The sequence below is a fragment of the Planococcus citri genome, chromosome 4 (assembly GCF_950023065.1).
Source record: "Planococcus citri chromosome 4, ihPlaCitr1.1, whole genome shotgun sequence".
Classification (NCBI taxonomy): Eukaryota; Metazoa; Arthropoda; class Insecta; order Hemiptera; family Pseudococcidae; genus Planococcus; species Planococcus citri.
In genome coordinates this window covers 71,709,885-71,732,190 of record NC_088680.1, presented here as the reverse complement: position 1 = coordinate 71,732,190, position 22,306 = coordinate 71,709,885, and the positions used below count along the sequence as shown (strand labels likewise).

The 22,306-nt window shown below is 37.2% G+C and overlaps 1 protein-coding gene and 1 long non-coding RNA gene across 3 annotated transcripts in view; one reads left to right on the top strand and one right to left on the bottom strand.

Annotated features, from left to right (window-relative positions):
* LOC135842648 (uncharacterized) overlaps positions 1–22,306 on the top strand; it is a 102,082-nt gene that overhangs the window by 4,786 nt on the left and 74,990 nt on the right. Inside the window, exon 2 of the long non-coding RNA XR_010558164.1 lies at positions 21,570–21,631. This is a non-coding gene — a long non-coding RNA (uncharacterized LOC135842648). The remainder of the gene's footprint in view (positions 1–21,569; positions 21,632–22,306) is intronic.
* Positions 1–22,306, bottom strand: part of CaMKII (Calcium/calmodulin-dependent protein kinase II) — a 69,560-nt gene that overhangs the window by 16,859 nt on the left and 30,395 nt on the right. For both annotated transcript variants that reach the window (XM_065360195.1, XM_065360196.1), the window contains exons 3-4: positions 9,896–9,990; positions 1,165–1,224 (exon numbers count right to left, since the gene is read on the bottom strand). In XM_065360195.1, coding sequence (XP_065216267.1) covers positions 1,165–1,224; positions 9,896–9,990 — 155 coding nt within the window. The remainder of the gene's footprint in view (positions 1–1,164; positions 1,225–9,895; positions 9,991–22,306) is intronic.

Here is a 22,306-nt window from a genome sequence, read left to right as displayed (position 1 = left end):
TTTTTTGAAAATTACTGGAGCCTCCAGTAGATTTTTGAAACTTGAAATTCTCCCAAATTAATTTATCGAATGAAGTTGCCAAGCTGAAATTTACTTTGCAGACTACACGGTGGTTTCAAATGGTTTTGAAGCTTCCAGCTACTTTTAGGAAATTTCAATTTTCCAAAAAAACGCCATACAACCGTTCAAAAAGTTGCTGGAGGCTCCAAAACGACTTGAAATCCACCAGCAGTCAACTTCGTAGCGTATTGAAATTAGTTTGCAGAATGAATTTCGACTCTCCATCTCAGTTTGATGAAATTTTAGGGAAATTTCAAGTTTCAAAAATCTGCTGGAGGCTCCAGAACTGCTCAAAATCGGTTGAAACCGTTTCCAATCGATTTGGCATGTCGAAAATAGGGTATAACCCAATTTTCTGCTTTCTTGGTCAATTTGGCAAAATTTTGATTTTGTCCCTCATTTTTGACCTAAATTGGATTTTCAAAAATTCATCAAAAATCGAAAAACGCACTTTAGCACTTGAAATTTTGACAGGTGATAAATTTTTGCATGATCTTTCGATCTACCTTTGTAAGGTTTGAAAAATTTCGTGCAAGTCCTATGTTGACAACGCAAAATCTGCGATTTCGGCTGACCTGTCAATCAAAATGCCCGCTATTTTGTAAGTAAGGCCAACTTTTTTTTTGGGCAAGTTTGCTTTAAAATGTTCCTTAGGATATCCCCTTTAAGAAGAAAGTTGTCCCGGAGGATTGGCCGGGGGGGGGTGCGATTACTCCTATTGTCACATGCCGGACTAATAATTCAAGAGAACCAACATTGTTTTAAGGACAAATGAAGGTCTAATCTTACAAAAGCTATTATTTTAAGGAATTCTGACCGGAAATGAAAAATTTTTAAGAAATGTCAGACTTTAATTTTCTACTTTTTTTCATTTTTGTCAACTTTTGGGCCCTTCGCAGGAGAGCCAACATCGTTTAGAATTTGGTAATGCGAGCACAATTTTTAGTTTTTTTCCCAACTTGAGGGAGCCCTTGGCACGACTTTTTTTTTGGATTTGATGAAGAAAAAAAACTAATGTGTGGTTGAATTTCGTGATCGAATTGAATTTCGAGCTAAACAGGGAGAAAAGAATACGAAAAATGATACAATTTTCTAGAAACTTACCTATATTAGGATGCTGTAGCTTTCTGCAAATACGAGCTTCGCGTTCGAGTTTCTGAAAATCTGTAACACACGTAGAAAACAATTCACGTTAAAAAATCGATTCAATTTGTACCTAAAATTATGGCACGAGAAATATTTTCTTGCGAAGTATAAATAATAGGTGCATGAAGTATCGTACATGAAAAATATTGAGTTGTTGTCGTATCGAGATGAAATACGTAGGTATACCTATGCATTTTTCATTAGCAACATATATTATACTTTCTGACTTTTGTTTAAAAGAGCGAGAATATCTTTTCGTTGAAATTTATACTCGTAACTATCGAGCCAGGAACAAATGGCTTATATTTCTGTAAAGAAGGAGTTTTGGTGACTGGCGCTCGATGGTGGTGTTTTCCAAAAATACATCGGTATAAAGTTATTCGTTTAGAGTTATTTCATTTGAAATTTTAATGAAGCGAAAGTTTTATTAGGAATGGAATTAGGTTCCTTAGTTAGATAGCTATTTTACTCGGCCATGTATTTTATCTGTAATTTAGAAGTTTTAATTTATTACGTATTCTACTGTTTCTAAAGTCGTAGTCGCTTATGAGTAAATTTCTGCTCGAACAGAATATACAGGAGGGAGTGAATTAAGAGCGAATGAAAAGTAGACCAAAAATACTCGGAATATGAATTAGATTAGCTACGTTAGTGGTAACTTTTTCTCTTTTTTTTTACCTAATGAAGTTGATTGATAATGGAATGGAAATTTTCTGGGCCCATTTTACCTTCAAATCACGATAAGGGACTCGGAAAACAGATTATATTGATGAGTAGTTGATCACTATTTCATAATCATAACAAACGCACGATTTTCGTTATTGTATTCTCGATATGTTTTGAATTTGAAACGATTGATTCGTCGCTCTGAAACAATGCGAATGACCTAAGGAATGGATTTGAACGATAACGGCGACATTATTTTTGGAACACGCTGTGTATAAAAATTTTGTATCCGGAGAGCTAAATACTACTTGGACTAAATAGTAAATTAACATTTTCAGCGTGTTTATTTCGAACCTGACGCCAAATTATTTGACGAAAGCTGGCATCGTTTAGTAATTTTTTTTTTTTTTTGTTTTTTGTAAGGGGTCAAAGCATCGTAAAGTTGATTTCTTCGCAGCTACTATCAACAATAAATTCATGTTGGTACGTGCGTTTGTGTAGAATTCGCGCGTGCGTTCATCTCTATAAAAATAATAAACATTGTTGTACGCAGCGTGCGTGGTATAAAAATGATGTACCTATTACCTAACTTAAGTAAATATAGTAGATGAACGACAAAACTGGAATGTCACTCGTAATTTTTTCTATTTCGATAGTCTCGCAGTGTCTGTCAAATTATTTTTCATGTTGCATAAGAAAAAATTATCTTCATTTTTTGATGATTTTTCAATAATTTTCATAATTTTTTTGTGCGATTTTTGCGAAGTTCCATTAAATTTAGACAATATTTAATCAATTTTCTTAATTCTCAGTAATTTATTTAATAGTTTGAGTATTTTTTTAGATTTTCCTTCAAAATTGGCTCAACTAGTGATAATATTCAATGACTGATGTGTTTGATGCTTGTAGTTTTTCGAATGCTGTATGTAATAATCTTGATAACATTTCATTCGATTCTGATCATTTTTTGGTGACTTGTGCGGTGTACCTAATATTTGCAGGAAGTGTCTGGGTTACTTTTTAAACCATGTAGTACCTTCTCGATTTATTTTTTTTTACCTTAAATATGTACCGCGTGAATTTTCTATTGATTGAATATTTTGTGGAGGTTTTGGAAAAAAATTCACAAATAATTATAGGCTCATCCAAAATTGATGATTTTATACTTATTGAAAAACCGAAAGTTCAAAGAATTCAAAAATTGAGGTACATTGAAGAAAAACCGAAGCTATCAACCCTTTTTGGGACATTGAAAGAAGGGTTGGAAAAAATGGAAATTCTGGTCGAAACTTTTGGGGTGAATAGCAGGTTTTTGAGAACATACGTATTTTTGTTTTTTTACAGATTCCAAATCTCCACTCTCCCCCCTGTCTAACAATGTCTCACACTTTATGTTCCGGGGCATTTGTAGCTCCAAAATATAAATTTTGGGGAAAAAAACAAGGTCATATTCGTGTTTAGCACCTCCGAAAACATAACAGGTAATATACTACACGCTCATACTTTTTTTTGAATTTTGGACCCAAATTTGAGGGGGGTAATTCCCCCCCCCCCTGTAGGTGCCCATTTTGAAAACAATATATTCCGAAACAGCATAAAAAATTACATCTATGGTGATTTTTTGCGTAATTTTGAATTATAGCTCCCACTTGGGGCGCCACTTCACTGGAAGTTCAACTTTGAACTTTTATAAAATTTTTATGAACTTTTACATGAACGTTATTGAATAAAATTTGGATGTCATTTTGAACTGTGAAATAATTTTTGAGTCAATAAGTTTTCTAGGGGAAAAGTTATGAGCCCCTGAAGTGGAATACTTCAGGAAATTGCTAAAGCAAAAGAAACCCTCCCAAGAGCCCTCGAGAGGGCTGGGGGGATTATTGGTGTTTTTTTTCAAGTAGTTGGGTGGGTAGGTCGTGTGAAAAAAATTTGAACAAAATCGAAAGACATGGGGTCAAAATATGGGTCAAATTGAAATGGAATGACCCCTGGACGAGTATACTCGTCATTGGTACAAAGGGCCATGTACTAGTTGGACGAGTATACTCGTCCGCGGTACCGAATGGGAAATTTGGTTCCTATAAGTTGATTTTTCCGGGTTTTTTCACAAATTTTCTTTTATTTTCAAATCTTGAATTACATTATGTTTAAATGTTTCCTGTGTGTGTGTGTGTGTGTGTTTTTTTTTCAATCTGAAATTTTGAGCTCATGGGCACCTCCTCCCCCAATTTTGTGGCGAAAGAAGATTATTGACAATATGGTTATGGTTGTCATATGAATCGAACCAGCTGAACACGAATATGAAGTTAGATTTGAAGTTTGACGTCCCCTAATGGCCTCATTGGAGGAGGGTGGTTGCCCAAAAATTGAGTTTTCGTGTCTCAACACTGTTTTCAACGGTACTCTTTCAACGGTACCCAACACTGTTTCATCAAAATTTCAAAAATCAAAGGACAGGGACATTTCGCCCATTTAAACCGGGAGCACGCGTTTCGATTTAGATCTGTTGCTAACTCAGGTAGAGATTAATATTGAAATTTTCCAATTTGCGCACCATTTGAGATATGTACTTAGTTGTTTTTGATGGGTTGCGGATTAGTACAGGACGGGGCCGCGTTGGAAAAGAATGTCGAATGGGCTAATTTAAATAGGGTTTGTAATGTGGAAGATGTTCGATTATTGTAACCGTCGAAGCGAGTAATCAATTCGGTAGGTATGAGTACGATAGTGTGGTGTTTAATGGTTGCCGAGCTTGGACGGGTGGGGCGGGGGCGGGGGCGGGCGACGTGGTTATGGGTTATGGTAAACTATACATATTTTGAGAGAAAATTAAACGCTGCCTGTTCCTGTTCTGCCTACAGATTGCTCGGTATGTAAACGGTGCTGCGAACAGCACGTATTTAAGGGTTAATTACATGCGAGTTTCGATTTGTTTGTTCCCGTCGACGGATGGGTGGGGTGCGGTGGTGTGCGGCGTGTACAAAGGGAATAAGGGATGTTGGCAAGCTCTCGACGACGACGGCGGCTGCCGTACCCTCCACCAGCATCGTCAACCAGGCGCCGCTTCGCGGAGCGCGAGATTCGCTATCTCAAAGAAATTTTTTCTCTTACAGCCAACAACATTCGAAGATATTCGTTTAATTGGCAAAGTTTCCGAGTACGCGCGTCAATTTCATTGTTTTATCGAAGAAAATTAGGCAAAGGTTTCGCCAGCGATGAGACTCGACGAGGCGACGAGGTGAGGTGTGAGGTGCGGCGCTTGTCGTTTAAGGTTCGGTGGCTTCGGCATTCCGGCTCTTCGGCTTCGGTCTTCGGTGTCAGCTTTATTGATACGAGTAAAAGCGTGTGAACTAGGTAGTGCGTATATTTCGAGTGATTATTATTACTTAGTACCTCTACCTACTCGTATATGTAATGTACTCGTACTTTACTCACAGTTATGCGGCGACGACGACGACGACGACGACGGAGGTTATTATCACACGAGACAGATAGTTCGACACGCGTTGGCGGTCTATTTTTTGGAGTTTGCGCAGCATAGCGTCATAGCGCCGCCGATATATAGGCAGATGGTTTTATTGACGTTATTTAGAAATTTTCATTTCGCAATCATCGTCGTCGTGTTGATAGCATAGCGCATAGGTAGTCAGAATAGGAGGTCGGGAGTGGTGTGAAAATCGTAATTAAATTTTATACGCGTGCAGTTTACGTTCAACATCAACTACACGCAGATATTGTAACATAATACCTACAACCAGCATGCTGCTGTGTTTACTGTTTACTCGCTGCTCGCTTAATAGTATGTGTCGATACCACTCCAACCCCTTACCTCGAATTCGAAAAATTTGCGGATGTTTGGAAAAAGCACCTCAAAAAACCAAAAATTCGAAATTTTGGCAGTCGAAGTTCATTTCTCAATTTTTGGTGACTTTTCCAGAGTTATTCAAAATGCCCAAAATTTGTTGACAAATGTGAAATTTTTATGAATAATCGTTTAATCGAGTTGAAAAATTGGAATTATTTCGATATTAGCCGATATGAATACTTCGAATTCATTTTCTGCGAGTTCCAGCCTTTTTTGATCGAATTAGTTAAAAATTGATGCGGTTCAAAATTTCAGATGTCTAATCTAATATCTAGCCATTTTGTCGATAAATGAGATTCCGGGAGAAATTTGATTTCGCGCTAGAAGACCGTGACTTTAGAGTTCGTCGCAGGGATTGAATTTTAAAAATTTTCAAGCATGTAAAATAGGTAGTCGAAAAAAACACTTTCGAAGCCTCCTCCTGCAATGACTGGAAGAGTGTATCAAAAATGAGGGAAAAAATCAAAATTTTACCAAATTGACCAAGAAAGCTGAAATTTAGGATACACCCTATTTTCGACATGCCAAATGGATTGGAAACTGTTTCAAACTGTTTTGAGCAGTTCTGGAGCCTCCAGCAGATTTTTGAAACTCGAAATTCCCACAAAATTTCATCAAATGGAGTTGGATAGCCGAAATTTACTCTGCAAACTAATTTCAATACGCTACGAAGTCAACTGCAGGGGAATTCCAAGTTGTTTTGTAGCATCCAGCGATTTTTTGAAAATTACTGGACTACTGGAGCCTCCAGGAGATTTTTGAAACTTTAAATTTCCTAAAAATTTCATCAAACGGAGATCGAAAGTCAAAATTCATTCTGCAAACTAATTTCAATACGCTACGAAGTCGTCTGCTGGTGGATTTCAAGTCGTTTTGGGGCCTCCAGCGACTTTTTAAGAGGTCATGTGGTTTTTTTTGGAAAATTGAAATTTCCATATTTTATTTTACGTGTGAAGGCTTTTGAAACTTTTGTAAAGAATACTCGTAACGAAAAAGTCTGGAAATTAAATACCTCCGTCTCGTAACACGTATTTTTGGTAGTATACATTTATAAATGATGCTCGTGTCGAATTTTTTTTCATTTCATTATTTTTAGAGAAATATACGTGACTTCAGCTTTACCTCCCTATGCTTTGAATTTTGATCGTATGCAAAGTCCTCGCATAATCTTTATCGTTGATCGTGACGTGTGCTTTGAGAAAAATTGCCTATAACTTTTGCCCTTTTTTTTAGCGTTTTTACCCGTCGACATTACATAATTTTAGAAACATTTCAAGGTATAGATGTAGGGCAGTGCTTTGAATATTGATTATTGAAATTTCGATACGTTGAATCAGTTTTTTATTTCCACCCCTCCCAAAAGTGAAAACAATGTCCTATTCAGATTCAGCTCATTCGCATTGTGTATTAATTGGATACGAACGAAGTAATTCAACTTGGAAGAATCAGCTGAAAATAGTCCATCACTTTGCCCCTTCATTTTTCAAGACTGGCAAGCCAACTTACGCTTACGTAATTCGAGTTGCTTCATTACTAATACCAGACAAAATATTCGACGCTTTTTCCGGAACACCCGGTACCTTCATTGTTATGAAACATGACGAATGATGATAATTGATAATTTGTAAGATGTTTTGAACATTGCCGAGTTCAAATTTTTTTAGAAACAAAATTTGAAGTGACGATTTTCAGCTCGCTAAAAATTTCATTAATATTTCAACGTAGAGTATTTGAAATTGAGGTCATGCTGCTGCAGTGTTCCATCTCTTTGGTAAAATTTGATTCGATAAATTTAGATGCGCTCTTGCACGTATAAATTTTAAACCCACGGTTGTAAACGCAGCTATGTATTTTCCTCGATGGAGTCGCCGGCAATGGTGTAGATTATCTTTACATGCAGCGTGATACTCGTACCTACTCGACTCGTACATGTGAAAATCCTGCTCGCTAAATATGTAAAAAGCATACCGGCTGTACGAGCTTTTCTCTCACCCTTTCTGCTCTTCTTTCCTGCTTGTTGTATTTCTCTCGGCTACGTTGCGGTTTCGAGGCGAGTCGAATCGAGTCGAGTTACTGTAACTAACACGCAACATTATTACGAAGCTTGCTTCGCCTTCTTCTTGCCCAGGCTCTGAACTCTGCGACCTTTGCGCGATATATTTTTCAAAATGCAAAACACGTCGCGTCGTATCGAGTACCTCTACCTACCCTGGTTGTATTTTCTCGGAAAAACTAAAAAGAAAACGAGCGAGACGTGCGGTATAAGGTTGAAATCATTATGAGAGATGCGAGCTATTCGAATAAATCGCGAACGCGAACGCGAACCTAAGTAGGTATCGCTATCAATATTCAAAGCAAAACGTGCCGGCACATTTGTAAGATCTGCGTCGTCGTGCGCGAAACGAAACCGTCAACCGAATGTGTTTTGGGGAAATTTACAGCCGAGCAGCGTAGTAAGTACGAGTAAGTAGGTATCGGAGTATAATCACAATGACTCGACAAAGACAGAAATACCAGATACGAGAAACACTATGTCGAGGGAAAATTATATCGTAATTTTGTACACATCATGATTCTATAAAATACGAGTGGAAATGTATATACCTACGTCTTCTTAGTGTCTGTCTCTTTTGCATCTTGAAGAGTGAATTTGCATATACTCTAATCATGTTTGGACTCGGAATTATTTCCTCATTTCCAAGTTTGATGTTATTGGAAGAGCAATTCGTGTGCCTTCCTCAATTTCAATAAGACTATCTAAATTTTTCTCACAACTGTGTCAGGAGTCGAGGGAATCGTCATCGTCTTCTCTTCGAGTAACGACGACGGACGTTTCCCAAAGTTCAGAAATTTTGGATTTTAGATGACAGAAACTTATTTTCAAGAATTATCAACGTGGTTTTCTGATTTCGTGGACGGGGGGGGGGGGGGCGGGAGGAAACATGAAAATATGCCAACTCGTGCCTTTTTTTGCCTTGAAATTTCCCACTCAAAGTTTCTAAAGAATGAATGTACCGGAAAATAAAACTAGGTATTTTTATTCATACAACAATTATATGAGTTCTGAGTTCTTTTTACACGGATCTCAGCAGATTTAGAATCCACCAGAATCAACTTTTCGGGGGGGGGGGGTGATTTGGGCACAAAAATGCCGAATGAAAAAAAATGGAGAATAATTTCAACTGATCGACTTTATGCTTCGCAGCACTCGACAAACTGAGAGAAGCTGAGAAGAAAAATTTTCAAATTAATTTCGCGAATTGATTTCGTTATCAAGCACCCATCTAAACTAACTATACACTAAAGGCGATGTACACAGCACACAGGCAGTAATCGAATTAGAAGAGAAGTCAACGAAAAGGATCATGATTGATTATGTCGTTGGGAAATTTCACGTTGCGTCGGCGTTGATTGAATTGGTTGTCGAAAGAGGAGAACGGATAAGTAAAGATACACGCTCTCAGAGGGTACCTGAAAATGCGAAGCCTTTAGTGCTCGTATCGAGATGATCGAATCAGTCAAAAATGATATTATACAGCCAGAGAAATGCCTAACGACTAACGTATTACTGTAGGAGACTGTCTTCTTATGGGATAATGCAATTGCGAATTCGACGCTTGACGAAATAGACTATACGTACATCAAGTTGGATAAAATTTTAACGTGCGTGTGCTGTAGACAACGAACCGACGACAACGGTTTTGTTATAGATAATTCAATTTGTCACGTAATGAGAACGATATTTTGAAGACTTCTGGCAAGAAGCTTCGGTACAAAAATGATGTACGTAAACACATTCGCGGATAGAATGCGAAGAAAAGGGAGTATTCTACCCTTGAAAATATTTGAAAATGATCCTTTTTGAGTTCTTTCGAGTTGGAGACGTAAATTAACGCTCAAATTGAAATAGAACTTGATCAAAAAATGAGAAAGTATCTGTATCTGTAGATCTACGTATACATCTGATTAAATTCTGCTCGTTTCAGCATTAACAAATAGATGATTTATTGACTTTGTAAAGTTGAAAGAAAATTCATACCGATAACGAATCTCAAACGAACATTGCAAAAAGGTCGAGCTTTTGATTTCAAAAAAAAGGTAACCCCGAGCTGTGTTTTATAAATTACATATAAGAAACGCAAACACGTTGAAACTTACCTCTGGCTGATAATTTCTTGGTATTTATGATTTTGGCAGCGAATTCTAAAGCTGTGGCTTTCTGTACACATCTTCGAACTACTGAAAATGCTCCTCTGAAACAAACGAGAGAATATTTTTGCGAATTAATCACTAGGTACCTTCTCATTGTAAATAGTACTTATTTAATGACATCGATATCGTATACGTTGATCTATAAATCTGTGCAAATTTTTTTCTAGACATTTTTGTTCTGTTGTCGAAGTGCGTTCAATTTTTTTAATTGAAAAGAATTTTTGAAGAAATTCGAACGAGCTCGTAGTTATTTTCCATCGAATTGAAAAATCAACTAAGTATTCGCGATTCTTATTCGGAAAATTAGGTAATTCTGTCGCCCATTCTTGTCGTATTTTCATATATGCGAGAAGTTCACACAAATAACAAAAAAAATTTGAAAATTTCAACTGTAGCTCGAGCATCGCGTCGCCAACTCATTCATAATCGAGAATCTACCGTTGCCAATTAAATAAAAGCGTTAAAAAAAATTAATTGAGAAGATATTTTACGGGAAAATATAAAAGAGAAAAAATGTTGGCCATATGTCAACTCCCTGTACCTACAATGTGAAGAAGACGAACACATCGTCGAATATTAAGCACTATAAGTAGTGAGTACTAATATAAGTACTCGGTACATCAATGCGCTACATGGTCAGTGCCATACAAAATACATGCGGTACATTGTGTGGCCTTCTATAATTCTCTGCATGTGCATGTTTTTTGAGAGAAAAAAAAACAAGCCAGAATATTGCGTTGTGTGCATTCTAAATTGTAATCATGTGTTTCGCATTGCACATACAGGGTGATCCGGATAATAAGATATGAAATATTAAAACCACAAGTCGCATAAGCTGTATATTAGAAAAAATAACGTGTGTGCCAAAAAGTTCATAACCCTCGGTGTCTACGATATTCGCCATCGCCACTGAACATAAAACTTTCATCTTTATTTTGATATATGTTGACAGTTGTGTGCGGGGGATAAAATTGTTTTTATTCCTCTCGATTACTTCGTTGCTACAAAAAAACTAGGATTTTCAGGTCAATTTTATCAATTTTTTCATTGTTTTTATCAATTTTTAACGGATTTTCCAAGTCAGTTTCGCTCCTGGTAGCTTTTTCAAAATCAACTTGAGCCAAAAAGTTAGACAGGTCCTTCAATTTTGCTCAGTTTCTTTTAAGACTGGTTGAAATATTATAAAATAATTAAATTTTATTTATTTTTGTATTTCATTTTTATTGTACAAATGTTATTTTTTTTTTTCAAAAAAAATTATGATTTTTTTAAAAGAAAAGGATCATTTTTAGCCGTTGTATGTACTCAAAAAAAGTAGCCCTACTTACAAAATGGCGGTTATTATGGTTGACCACCTGTCTCAAATTCAGCATTGTTTCCTTACGTTTGAACGATGCAATTTACTGGTAGATCGTTTGAAAGTACACTATCCAAATTGATGTTGACCGCAGAATTCAAATTTTGGGTCTATTCATTTTTTCCTGAGGGCTCCTAAAGAACAGTGTTAGCCCCTTTACTCGAAAAGAACGTGGCTCTAAAATGTACAACCAAATTTCAGCTCTCCAGCTCAAGTTGGAAAAATGTTGGTTTTTTCAATACGTTCGGTCAAATTTTCATTTCGAATATTCACCTAATATGAACTCGCTATCGGTAATCTCAAATTGGTGGAATCCCCCCCCCCCCCTCTGCTCCATAAAAACTTACAAACTCTCTGGTGTTAGGTATAACTCGTCAACTTTTCAAATTCCAAGAACGTACTACTGCATCGAACAAAGTTGAAACAAATGGATAAATTCAGTTTATCATACCTCCCCCCCCCCCTCCTTATGTACATCGAGTTCTGATTGTAGCCTATTACGTGTTGTTTTCGAATTTCGCACGAAAATGTGACACTAATGGAAACATGCTACGCATTTTTTGAAAACTGAGGTGTCTTTTATTGTTTTACATTTCATTTGAATCACCTTGTATGCTGCCTGAAGAAAATAATATCGTATCGTACTGTCTCGTGTATACGTATTTACGTAGTCTTGTCGTTTACGTCGTTTTCACATTTTTTTCTCTTTTTGTTAATTTTTGTTTTCACGCGTTGCTGAAATGATTTCGGCTAGAAAGAGTTAGAAAACGGGGAAACGTTACAAATGAAGTTTATTCAAAGAGCTCGACGCTATGTGGCGTTAATTTCCGCAGGTAGCACCGCAGCCGACGCCGCGCCGCGCTGGAGCGGCTACACAATAAAGAGCAAGAGCGCTGCTTTAACGCCAGCAAATAAAGGGTACGCGATACGGTACATAGTACGGTGCGGTACACCTACACTACAAGTACTGTATAGTGTACAGTGTACACTCATCTATGTATATGTATAGAGAGAGAGAGATACGAGTAGGTACACGTAAAATGTGCGCAATGAAGAACACACTACCGGCTGGCTGCAAGATACGACGACATTTTCATTATCAATTAATTTGCGTCGCTCGAAAGTATTGGGTTGTTTCGTGCACGTCGACGTCGTACGTGTCGTGTACTTTACGACACAATTACGACTTCCAGTCTACCGTACGAGCTCCTGCGATTCCGCAGGACGAGAGAGGCGACCACGCCACCGCCACCGCCACTGCCACAAAAAAGATAACACTCGTTATTAAATTTACACAAATATTTACACAGCTGGGTCACTCGACACGTCAATATACGGTACCCAACGCATTCATACATAGACACAATTACACATCGTTCACGTGGTGACTTCACTCCTCGTTGCGCTCGCTGTTTTTTCCCCTGCTTTTTACTAGGTACCTATACGAGTAGATGGCTAATCGACCTCGAAGCTTAGCGGTTTTTTCTTTCTTTCTTTAACTCGGTACGAATCAGCTAATTATTTAGTGCACATACTGTAGTTACGAGTACGTGGACGTGCATTTCGCGACGAGAACCACGAAACACCGCGTCACAGGCTGATTTAAACCGATTGCAGAAACTTTCAAGTTGATATGCAGTCTCCAGCAAAAGTTGACTGGTCTTCGTTTTATACTGGAACCGTTGCAAAAAACGTTTCCATCATCTTTGCTATTTTCGCAGGCTCGACCTGATCAGCTTGAAAGTGGTTGCAATCAATTTTGAAGGACTATTTTAGAAGGTGGAGTGAGTTTTCGACTTTTCGTGTCAATTTTTTTTTTGAAAAATTCATCTTGGTTTTCTCAAAAAAACAATGGTTTATATCTGGAGACTGGTTGAATTTGGAGTAAATCTGTTCGCGTGGCTTTCGAGAGAATAAATTTCAGAGTCAAAGTTCATAATCAAAATCAAAAATTCTCAAAGTTGAACTATCACCATGAAAGCTCCAACTTTTCAAAATCTTTCTGCGTGGTTCCAAATCCAAAATTTTGAAAAACTGGAGAATCAATCGATTCCAGAGGTTGAAAAATGCAAAGAGTTCAAACCGAATTTCAACCATTCTCGTCAATTTGATCAAATTTTGATTTATTTTTCAAGAGAAATGGGCCAAACAATTTTCAAAAATTTTCAAAAAATCATGATTTCAAATTTTAGCTTACTTTTTCAACGAAGCCCTTCCCCCAGTTTCAAAAGTATAAATGAAAAATCGAGCGATTTAAAAATTTGTAAGTTTCTAGAAAAGGGGAATAATCGAAAGATGAATTTTAAATCATTCTTCGAAAATGATCGCCCAAAGAAATTTTTGATTTGTACCCGCGTAAAAAATTTTTGAAAATATGAGCATGAATTGACCGAAATGATCACAAAGATAGTAAATCCGAGTTCTTATGTGTTTAATTTCATTTCACCCCTATTTATAGCTTATTTCCCTTTAAACTGGAAAATTTGAAAACTATCATCACCAATCGATTCCAGAGGTTGAAAATAGAGTTGAAACCGAATTTCAATCATTCTCGTCAATTTGATCAAATTTTGATTTATTTTTCATGAGAAATGTGCCAAACAATTTTCAAAAATTTTCAAAAAAAAAATGGAATTTAAGCACCTGATATTTTTGCTGGTGATTTTTTGAGATTCTTTTTTGGATTTCCTTTTGTACGGTTCAGAAATTTTTTTGTCGATTGGGATAATTATTCCCTTGTGAGGGCTGCGGATCTAGAACATTTAATTAATTTTGGAGTTACAATTCGAAATTGGTGTAAATTAGTCAGGTTTTATTACTTTTTTGTTTAATTTTTTACAACTTTTATGGTGAATTCAGTCCAGCTACTTTTTGAAGCTTCATGACCGAAAAAGTCCCTGTTATTTTTTTCAAAATCGACGTTATTCCAGTCTGAAACTTATTATTGTCCATCGATTTCATACTTGTTTGAAAATTTGAAAAATTACCGTTCCAGGTCTCCGTTTGAGGTAGAAAGCTGAAATATAGTTTACACTCTATTTTTGACGTAAATTCCAAAGTGGATTGCAGCCAGTTTCAATCCGTTTTAGAGCCTCCAGCAGTTTTTTTAGAAACTTCTTTTTTTCAAAAAATGCCACAAAATCTGTCCGGATTAACTTTAGCACATACTGCGCAGAATGAATTCCGGCTTTTCAACTCCATTCGATGAAATTGTAACGAAATTTCGAGTTTCAAAAATCTACTGGAGGCTCCAGTATTTTCCAAAAAGTTGCTGGAGACTCTAAAATGACTATTGTCATTGTAGTCCGGCATATGACATAAGGAGTAATTGCACCCCCCCCCCCGGCCGATCCTCCGGGACATCTTAAGGAACATTTTAAAGCAAACTTGCCAAAAAAAAAAGTTGGCCTTACTTACAAAATGGCGGCCATTTTGATTGACAGATCAGCCGAAATCGCAGATTTTGCGTTTCAACATAGGACTTGCACGAAATTTTTCAAACCTTACAAAGGTAGATCGAAAGATCATGCAAAAATTTATCACCTGTCAAAATTTCAAGTGCTAAAGTGCGTTTTTCGATTTTTGGTGAATTTTTAAAAATCCAATTTAGGCTAAAAATGAAGGAAAAAATCAGATTATTACCAAATTGACCGAGAGAGCTGAAATTTGGGATATATCCTATTTGCGACATGCCGAATCAATTGGAAACAGTTTCAACCAGTTTTGAGCAGTTCTGGAGCCTCCAGCAGATTTTTGAAACTCGAAATTCCCACAAAATTCCATCAAATTGGAGTTCTAAAGCTAAAATTTATTCTAAAAACTAATTTCAATACGCTACGAAGTACTGCAGGTGAATTTCAAGTCGTTTTGGATCCTCCAGCGACTTTTTGAAAATTCCTAAAGCCTCCAGCAGATTTTTGAAACTTTGAATTTTCACAAAATTTCATCAAATGGAGATGGAAAGCTGAAATTCTACTCTACACTCCAATTTTAACCCCCTCTGAGGACGACTTCAGGTGGGTTCAAGCCATTTTAGAGCCTCCAGCGACTTTTTTGAAAATTACTGGAGCCTCCAGTAGATTTTTGAAACTTGAAATTTCCCCAACATTAATTTATCAAATGGAGTTGTCAAGCTGAAATTTACTCCGCAGACTACATGGTGGTTTCAAATGGCTTTGAAGCTTCCAGCTACTTTTAGGAAATTTCAATTTTCCAAAAAAAACGCCGTACAACCTTTCAAAAAGTCGCTGGAGGCTCCAAAACGACTTGAAATCCACCAGCAGTCAACTTCGTAGCGTATTGAAATTAGTTTGCAGAATGAATTTCGACTCTCCGTCTCAGTTTGATGAAATTTTGTGGAAATTTCAAGTTTCAAAAATCTACTGGATGCTCCAGTAATTTTCAAAAAAGTCGCTGGAAGCTCTAAAATGACTTGAACCCACCTGAAGTCGTCTTCAGAGGGTGTTAAAATTGGAGTGTAGAGTAGAATTTCAGCTTTCCATCTCCGTTTGATGAAATTTTGTGAAAATTTAAAGTTTCAAAAATCTGCTGGAGGCTTTAAGAATTTTCAAAAAGTCGCTGGAGGCTCCAAAACGACTTGAAATTCACCTGCAGTACTTCGTAGCGTATTGAAATTAGTTTTTAGAATTAATGTCAGCTTTAGAACTCCAATTTGATGGAATTTTGTGGGAATTTCGAGTTTCAAAAATCTGCTGGAGGGTCCAAAACTGCTCAAAACTGGTTGAAACCGTTTTCAATCGATTTGGCATGTCGAAAATAGGGTACGTATATCTCAAATTCAAGCTTTCTTGGTCAATTTGGTAAAATTTTGATTTTTTCCCTCATTTTTGGCCGAAATCGGATTTTCAAAAATTCACCAAAAATCGAAAAACACACTTTAGCACTTGAAATTTTTGACAGGTGATAAATTGTTGCATGATCTTTCGATCTACCTTTGTAGAGTTTGAAAAAGTTCGTGCAAGTCCCATGTTAAAACGCAAAATCTGCGATTTCGGCTGACCTGTCAATCAAAATGGCCGCCATTTTGTAAGTAAGGCCAACTTTTTTGTTGGCAAGTTTGCATTAAAATGTTCCTTACGATGTCCCCTTTAAGAAAAAAGTTGCCCCGGAGGATCGGCGGGGGGGGGGTGCAATTACTCCTATTGTCATATGTCGGACTAATATACCGGACCGTTATCTCTGATCTAAAAAAAAACCTCCTCATACAAATGTGGTCACCTTCGACCCCCCCCCCCCCCATGACACTCTATCCTGAAGCAAACGGTCTTCAGAAAATGAAATGTGATAATGTATTATGCGTACGAATTGAGAACCTCTGCACCTCCGTGATTTCATCTCTATAAACATAAACGTAATGTAGCCGACGATGGTTAGATAACAAAACCATGTCAGCATCCAAAATATTCTTCTCGTTCATCTCTCCGTATGTTTACATGAAATTTGACCGGGCCGGTTAAATCACACCTGAGAAGTGGCACTTCGTAGCCAAACTCGTTACTTTCGATTCGAAGAATCGACGTTAATGAATGTTCGCACAGGTATATCGGTGGTCAGCGGCGCGGTGCGGTGCGGCGGTGTCTTGTTTACGCACGTTTTTTTGCCAATATGTATATTCGTTTGTCAGAACATCTTATTAACTGGTTAAAAAATCGAGTTGGCGCGACTGGTTTCAGTTTTAAATTTTCCAATTGCATTCTGCGATGTACCGACCGACCGACGACGCGGCTGAGGCTGCCTGCGCGTCCGCGACCTTATTACATAATCCATATAATAGGTATATTACGGTACGGTAGTATGTAACTAAGTATTTGTACATCTACATTCTACATACTCGTACTTTATAATATTATTTATACGCGCACCTGACGAGGCATTTCGAGAAGGCGTCGCGCCGCGACACGCCACGCCACGCCAATTCGAAGGACGCAGCGTGGCGGGGTGACCTTCCTGAAGGATGCCTAATTGCCAATCGACTTGAAATTCGAAATTGACACGCTTTAGCGACAGGACAGCGCAGCACAGCACAGACACTAGACAGAGGCGTTACAATGTGCACACAAATACACAACAATAATTCGAACAAGGGTTAGGAAAAAAATTCGATAACGCCGCGATTTTGCGTTGAATTTTACCGCATTGTGCTGTTAATTCGTATACTCGTTACTCGTACCTACCTACATATATAGCTATACTTGGAGTACCTACCTACTTTTTGCTTAGCCTTTCTTCCTCCTTTACACTCGTTTCGTACTCGTACACTCGTACACTCTGCTATAAAGCTGCTGCATGTAAAAAAAAAAGTCGTGGCACGTTTTCAAGTCCTATTATTGTGTGTACTGTGTATGTAGTGTACGAAAGCGACCTAATTTCTCGTGCATGCGTCCTTTATTAATCAAAATTCGATAAGACGTCAGACGTGTACTCGAAACTACACGATAAGTATCGACAAATAGCTCGAAGAAACTTGAAATTTACAGTCTATCCTTCTGGCATCTCGCACGATGACGCAGCATCATCATCCTCGCCACCACCTTCGCCTCCACCACCCACTATACTCTCGGTTTGGTTCGCTTCTCTTCTCGCAATTTCGAAAAGCTCTGCTCCTTTTGCATTTTGGTATAGGAAATGTATACGTTACATCGACTCAACTTTCGTATCTATCTGTACTCGATTCTCAATTCCCATCTCACCTCGGGTGTTGATCCGAATCAAGTTTGAAAAATACGCCCGAGTGGTTAGTCGTCGATTTTGCGATACTCGTAAGGTTTTCATCGAGCTTGAACCGCGAATGAATGAAGCGTATAGACTGTTTTTAAATACAAATACGAGCTATACGACGACGTATATCCGCGATGACAAAGACATCTTTATTTTCATTTTACGACGATAAATTCGCGTACTCGTAACTCGTACGAGTATGTGTATCTGTATGTAGTGGTTGCGAATCAAAACACCTAATTCGTTTTAATAGACGGATTTTGTTTCACGAACGATCTACTCGTAGCGTAAGCTGTTCTCAAATTCTCGCTATTCATTCATTTCGGTTTCGGCGATACACAGAAGATGTTTTCAAACAAAAGGAACACGGATCACCGTTTAAAACAACGAGCGACTAAATCCGCATATACAGGCGGCTTATAGCCTATACCGAGTATACGCGAGTAAATCAATGGAAATGGGAAAACGCGATAATGGCAAATACATTTGTCTAATCCTTTAATGCGTATACATTTACATGTCTCCCTGTACCGCTACCGCATCGCCAGCGTACTTGAACTTTCCACTATATCATCCCAAATTAATGTGATTATTGGCCAAAGTTATTCGTTAAACGTTTATCGAATTCGAAGCTTAAAACTGGGTCATTTTCGAAACGTACCCCGCGCCGCTCCGCTCATCACCATCTACGCTTATATTACGTAGGTGTGTAGGTGTACGTTGTCTATACATGTATACGTATTTATGTATCTTGTTCGAAAATTTCATTATATTCGTGATTTATTAACACCTATTATCGAAATACATTACATACTCGTATACGCGCGGTTACAACTTACGAGTACAATACAGTCACATCATTGCATCTCCGCTGAGACCGATCTCGAGCTCGGTTTACGGTCAAAATGACCGACTACATACCAGTACAACCGTACAACCGTATGATAATATACGGTACGTGGACGTGGCGAGTAAAAATCCACATAGGACAAGTTTAAAAATAGACTGTGGAATGGAAAAAAAGTTTCATACAGTTTTGTTGATAAATGCTACGTCATTAGTCATTCTCGTATCTGTGGGTACTTTTTCAGATTAATTTCCATTCGAAATACGAGACGCGCACGTGTCCTGTAATTCAACTCCAATTTCACCGTGTAAATTGACCATTGAAAAAATTTCAGCTTGTATAGTCGAGCTGCGTGGGTAACTGGATAGGTCATTTTTTTGTACAGTCAAAAATTGAGAAACCGAAATCTTATTAATTAAAATACCCTTTTCGTCGAATTTCTTCCATATTCCATTATTTGCTTGATTATTCAATCAATCGCTCGTTCATTCGTTCATCTATCCATCTATCAAACGACTAGAATTTTTTCAAGTACCCCTTTTTTTTGTTGAAAAAACGATACAAAATAGACGTAAATCCGCTTTCCTGTTGTTGAAGAAGCGTATAAGGACTACGAAGGAATTGAAAAGTCGAAACTCCCCGAAAGATACATCTACATAGAACACCCTGCAGATGTGCATGCCAAATTTCAGCCTCTTAGGTGAATTTGGAAAGGCTTCAGCGATGACAAGAAATCCAAAATTGTTCAAAAAAAGCGTGAAAATTCACTTTTTTGGGTCTGAAAAGAGATAGGGAGACATTGAAAAGTCGAAATAATCCGCTAAAGGCACATTCTAGGGCAACCTGTAAATGTACGTGGCCTCCTGGGTCAGTTTGGGAAGAACCCGTAGAAAAAAGCACGAAAAAGAAAAGGATGGGGAGGGACTAAAAATTCTAAACCCTCAAAAAGAACATCTAAGACATCCTACGAATGTTCTCGCCAAATTTCAGCCTAGGAAACTGATTTTTTAATGTACGAGTATTATATGTACAACTTTTGATTTTTTATCGATTGACTCCCTGGTTGAACTTTTTTGACCTTTTTCATCCTTCCATTCCTTCCTATAAATTTCTATATCCGCCATATTTTGACTCAAGTCATCAAAGTCGTCTTTCTGGAGGTTATCCAATTCGCGGAAAAATCATCTTTTTACCCTAAAATTAAACGCAACTGCCAAAAATTAGTCAGATATTCTCAAAATTAAAAGACGATCTGTCAAAAATCCACCAGACAGTATTATAAAAATTATTTTTGAATCAACTTCTCAGTTACTGAAATTTACCTACCATAAATTGGTGAAAAATTAGCATAATTAAACAACATGTTTTCAAAATTTACTAAGCTTGAAAATTTTTTGAAATGCCATAAAAGTGTTTAAATTGGCTGAAAATTGAAACCCCAAACCAAGCTCAAATAGCCAACTTCACCCTCTCAAATGATACAAAAATCATTATAATTTGGTAATTCCATGTTAAATTAGCCCAGATTTGGGTTTGAGTCCTCCGATTCTGCTCATAGGCTAATTTTTTTGCGAGTTCTCCGCATTATTTAAGAATAAAATCGTCATCGTTGCCATAGCTCCTGACTGCTTCCTAGGGCAAGTGGGGTGGGGTTTGTTTTTTGTTTCAGCTTCGTAATGCTCAACTTTGGAGTTTGATAGTTCAACACTGTTGTAACTTGAAGGAAATCTGTTCGCAGTATTTTGAAAGTAATCGAGAGCAATTTTGAAAATATTTTCCAAAAATTTCAAATCTAAATTTGTTCTAATTTCGGAACTGTAATTTCACAAGTTGAAAAAAAAATCCAGAAAGCATAAATTTTTGTGATATTCTATGAATTTTTTGTGATGCGATTTGCAAAACTATGAAAGGGGGGAAGGGGTACAAAGCCCCAAAATTCTAGTCAAAATATTGGAAAATATCGGATATCTTGTGACGTATCGTTTCATACGTTTTCGAGGCAGCTGAATACGAATCTCGACTCATTTTTTTGATTTGACCCTTCCACCCCCCCCCCCTTCCTCAGAATTTTGAAAATCGAAATTTCCTACATTTTCGAACATTTTGATATTGCACTGACTTGCTTAGTTCTAAAACTGAATGTGAAGTTGAGCACATCAAAAACTTTTGAAAATTACCATGTTTAAGAATGAACTAAGCATATTTTTTTTCAAATTTCTAGACTTTAAACCTCCTCCCTCTCCTTTTCCTCCAGACTCACCGTTGTTCTCTAACATCCCTAATGCCTCTAGGTTATCCACGTGACAAAAGTTTGTTGATTAATTGATAAATTCACTGCTGTTGACGTCTAGAAAATTTCTACCCCCCCCCCTCCACACCATTACTCAACAACTTCTGCCATTTTACTATTTTGTGTGTGTTTGATATTCGAATGATTGTGCAATTGGAAAAATTGATCAATATACATAACTGCAAAAAGTCAGGAAAAGTTATTTTTTTGAAAGATTGGATATCCTGGTAGAGATATAGTATCTATGGTCAAAATTTAGAAAACGGACTCGTGTACGGGGAGAAAAAGTAATGAAAATTTTCTAAAATAGGTTTCAATGATAAAATATTCAGCAATAGTCGACTAATCGATAGTTATTTCATGTTTGTTTGTTTGGTTTTTTTTTCAGCTAAATATTGGATTTTGGACGTACATACTTGGCTGAATTGAAGGAATACGAAGATCACTCGGGTAAGCCATTTTTGATGAATTGAAAAAAATATACATTTATCAATTAATATATCTAAGCTGATGTGAAATGTGTACCTATCCATTGTACCTATTCTATAGTTTGAGATATAGCAACTGATTTCAAATTTTTATGAAGGAACATGATTGCAAAACGTTCTGATGCGATAATTTTTTTGGGTAAAAAGTAAAAGAAGGCAAATGAGCAAAAGTTTCATGAAATTGTCAAAAATAACAACTTCTCGAAAACTATATGTATAGAGAGTGTAACGTTTGGTCCGACTGAAACTGATTTCTGAGTGAAAATGTAAACTAAAGTGGCATTTTATAATTCAGTTTTTCTCAATTCAACCAAATTCATCAATTAAATGACATCAGAAAATAATACAACATATATCGGTGGGTGAAAAATACACGAATCAGAAACAAAATACGTAGGTGTGGAAGTACATATTAAAACTCCAGTAGCGATTCTCAACGTTGTTGTTCGCATTGAAATTCTAGTCGAGCATTTGAAACGTTCATCTCGCAAAGTCTGACCCTCGTCATAATCGAAATTTCGCTATACCTTCGTTTAAGTATCGGAGAAATCGAAAAATTTCGCTATTGTGAATTTTCTTATCGCGAGTTGGTCTGAAACTAAAGGCAGGCAAAAAGGGATCATAAGTCAGCCCTTTC